Genomic DNA, 3,437 nt, shown 5'->3' on the forward strand with positions numbered 1-3,437 from the left:
TTGTTCTAAGAACGGGAAGCTTGCTTTAATCCATAAATAGATTTTAACAACTTGCAAACTTTCCCTTCTTGAGCCTTAGCCCTAAAGCCTTCTAGTTATACCATATAGATGGCCATTCAAGAATGATGTCTTGACATCCATTTGCCAGATCTCATAGTCGAGACCAGCCGTAATGGATAAGAGAATGAAGATGGATTTAACTACGGCTATAGGCGAAAAGGTTTTCTCGTAGTCGATTCCCTCCTTTTATGTGTATCCCTTAGCTACCAGTCTACCAGTATAGTCTTCCCAATCTACATTGCTCTTGTTGGACTTACTAGAATTTGTACTGAAAACAGGGATTGGTTTTCTCTTTAATGCCTTGTGTAACCCATGTTGAATTAATATATCTTTAACTTGTACCTGCCATAATCCAAAATTAATTCTTTCGTCAAATTTCTCGATGTCGAATTTGACTCCTGTCATTTTTTTCTTCAATTGCTACAGTACCGCTGCTACAGTGTCGATCTACCCTGCTACAGTAACGTACGTTGCTACAGTGTTATCTACAAGCATATGAATAGTATACGTGAACAGTGTCACCGTATACAGAAAGTGTCGGCATAATTAGTGTTTACTATTCGTGAACAGTAACCATAATAATTTTTGAACAGTGATTTTACTATGCAACAATAATCACACTACAATTATTCACAATACTCCACCTAGATAAATCTGTCTTTTCTCTTCGAACTTGGTTTTGATACCACTTGTTGGGAAAATACGGATCCCCTTGACAGAATTATCAAAGAATAACTAAGAGATAAAAATAGACACAAGACAATTTATTATCAACGACAATCAGAGATAAATTTACTATATGTGCAAAATTGGTGTGTGGTGCAACATTTATGCATATTGATCAAATAAAATACTACTATCACAAGTTGAATTTCAAGTTGGTTCATATAAAAGACTAAAAACAATATGCAATTCAATAAGGAAAAGATAGAATGTCAAAATGTTTTTTTTTTTGTTTTTTTTTGTTTTTTTTTTTGTTTTTTTTTTGTTTTGTTTTTTTTTTTGTTTTTGCTTTTACAAAGCAAAGCTTTTAATGAGGTTTGTTAATCAATGTTAGGGCTTCTCCTTATATAATCAGTTTCTAGCTTGTTTCGCATCCAAGGGTTCTAGTAGTATGGGTTGTTTGGGTTTTCAGTTAGCTGCATTCAATTATGTTATTTTTCATTCTAAAAATTTAAAGGAGGGAGTTTAATGCAAGTTAAGTTTAATTTTAAGGGGTGTCAGTCTAATTCGAATTCCTATTTAGTTCCTATGTCAATTTATGTATAATAAAGGACAAAAAAAAGTGTATGTACATATTTACCATACAACGGAAAATATTTGAGGTGTACTATTAGTGTAAACAATACAACTAATAAAATATGGGTATTTATGTGAATTTGATTCGAGTTTTTAATTTAAATTGAGATGTGGCTTTATATGAGAGCTTTTTACTGTAGCAAAAAAGTTAGATGTGACTAGTTCTGATAGCTTTTTACTATAGCAAAACTCAAATTCTAAACTCAAACCGGTGAAATGAACATGACCATAATGTTCAATACTACCAGTGTTCTATAGCTTTAAGTCTTATTCATTTCGTTAGTTTACATTATAATAATTAAGTTTTTGTTATAAAGTTTTTTTTTATAAAAATTTAAATTCAATTTTTTTGTTACAATATTCTCTTATATGAATTTATTTTTTAACTCAAATTCTCAATTCGAATGAGCGGAATGAAAATTAAGCTCTCGTTCATTTCACCGATTCGAGTTTTGTTACAGTAAAAAGTTCTCAAAAACAGTCACATCTAACTTTTTTATTACAATAAAAAACTCTCACATAAAGTTATATCTTAACTCGAATCAGCGAACTAGACAGTCCCTAAGAGAATCTCAAATATATATATATAGAATGAATGAGTAGGATGCCTCAAAATTACACATGCTGCAGCTTGTCTGAATCAGCAGCCAATTAAACAAATATCTGCAAATGATAAGATTTAGGGTGATATTGCGTCAGTCACGTTGTGATTTGTACGGTCGAGATGGGTATGCCACGTCCAAATTGCTCCCTACACTTGGCGAGATGCATATATATACACGATATATTTATAGTCGTCAGTGGCTTGTCTTTCTCTGACAAGTTGCTCAGAATCCAAAGTCATAATAAAACTATAAGCAAATAAATATCACCCATCTGAAACAGATATCAGATTAGATCCAATATGGGTTTTGGAGAGAAGGAAGAAAGCTTGGTTAAAGAATCATGGGAGGCGATGAAGCCCAACGTTGCTGATTTAAGCGTTTGTTTCTTCACAAAGTAAGTATTAGAACTATATATGTGAAGAGAGAGAGCTAGAAATATTATATATATATATATATATATAATATTGGTATGAGAAATCCTGTAATTTAGTAATGTATTATTCTTTTTCTTGTTGATGATTCCTAGCATACTTGATATTGCACCGGCGGTCAAGGACATGTTCTCATTTCTGAGAGACTCAGATGAAGTACCACAGAATAATGCTAAGCTTAAGGCCCATGCTATTAAGGTTTTCAAGATGGTAAGTCAAAAAAATTTCCTTTTTGTAATTTATATAATTTTGTATGTTATATTATAATTATATTTATATATTTCATTACATGTTTTTTTTTGTTGTTGCACATTTCACTTCGGAGTCACCGCCTTTGGAATCCTTTTCTGAAAATGTTTGCAAGAGAGTGAGGATTTATCACATCAATTGTGGCTCATTCGTGGTTTGGATTTCTTCTCAAATTCTGTGGTTGCAGAGTTATATATGTGCCTAACTACTTATTTTATTTATTTGTTTCGTATTATTACCTATTGCTACAGGTGTGCTTATACATTCATATATCGTATATACACTCACATATACGTTATATATATATACACATATAAGAGTTCAAATTGTTGTCTCATTTACTGTCTCTCTTCAATTAAAGTTTTATACCTTACGTAATGGACTAAGTATTTAGGTATTTATTAAATGGTTAGATTTTTTAATTTCGTTTCTATTTACACGATCGGGTTGTTGAGTATGACTATAATGTTTTAAAAAAATAGAAAACAAAAAACTAAGACTATGTAACGTGTCTTATTAAAAAAGAACCTAATTTTTTATTCGGAAAAGAACAAAACTTGTTTTAAATAATGATTTAAGACGATTCTGAAATTGCTCATCTTCATTGTAATTCATTCACTTATTTGTATAGTTACAAATTTTGGGACTTCTTATAGTTTAGGGGCTAAATTTAATAGACTTTTGATATTAATCTTTTTCCATCAGGTTATTAAATTTAGTTTCTTCCTATGTGGCCAGTTAAATTTGGTTTCTATTTACATGGGCGGGTTGTTAAATAATTAAGAGCAATTTT

General features: G+C 30.9%; 1 protein-coding gene across 1 annotated transcript in view; it reads left to right on the top strand.

Moving 5' to 3' along the window:
- The first annotated feature begins 2,178 nt into the window (after positions 1-2,178).
- The window catches only part of LOC21391373 (non-symbiotic hemoglobin 2), a 2,342-nt gene continuing 1,083 nt past the window's right edge, over positions 2,179-3,437 (top strand). The window contains exons 1-2 of the mRNA XM_010092122.2: positions 2,179-2,358; positions 2,491-2,605. Of these exons, the coding sequence (XP_010090424.1) occupies positions 2,264-2,358; positions 2,491-2,605 (210 nt within the window). The 5' untranslated portion in view covers positions 2,179-2,263. The remainder of the gene's footprint in view (positions 2,359-2,490; positions 2,606-3,437) is intronic.

The sequence above is a fragment of the Morus notabilis genome, unplaced genomic scaffold, assembly GCF_000414095.1.
Source record: "Morus notabilis unplaced genomic scaffold, ASM41409v2 Scaffold1378, whole genome shotgun sequence".
Classification (NCBI taxonomy): domain Eukaryota; kingdom Viridiplantae; phylum Streptophyta; class Magnoliopsida; order Rosales; family Moraceae; genus Morus; species Morus notabilis.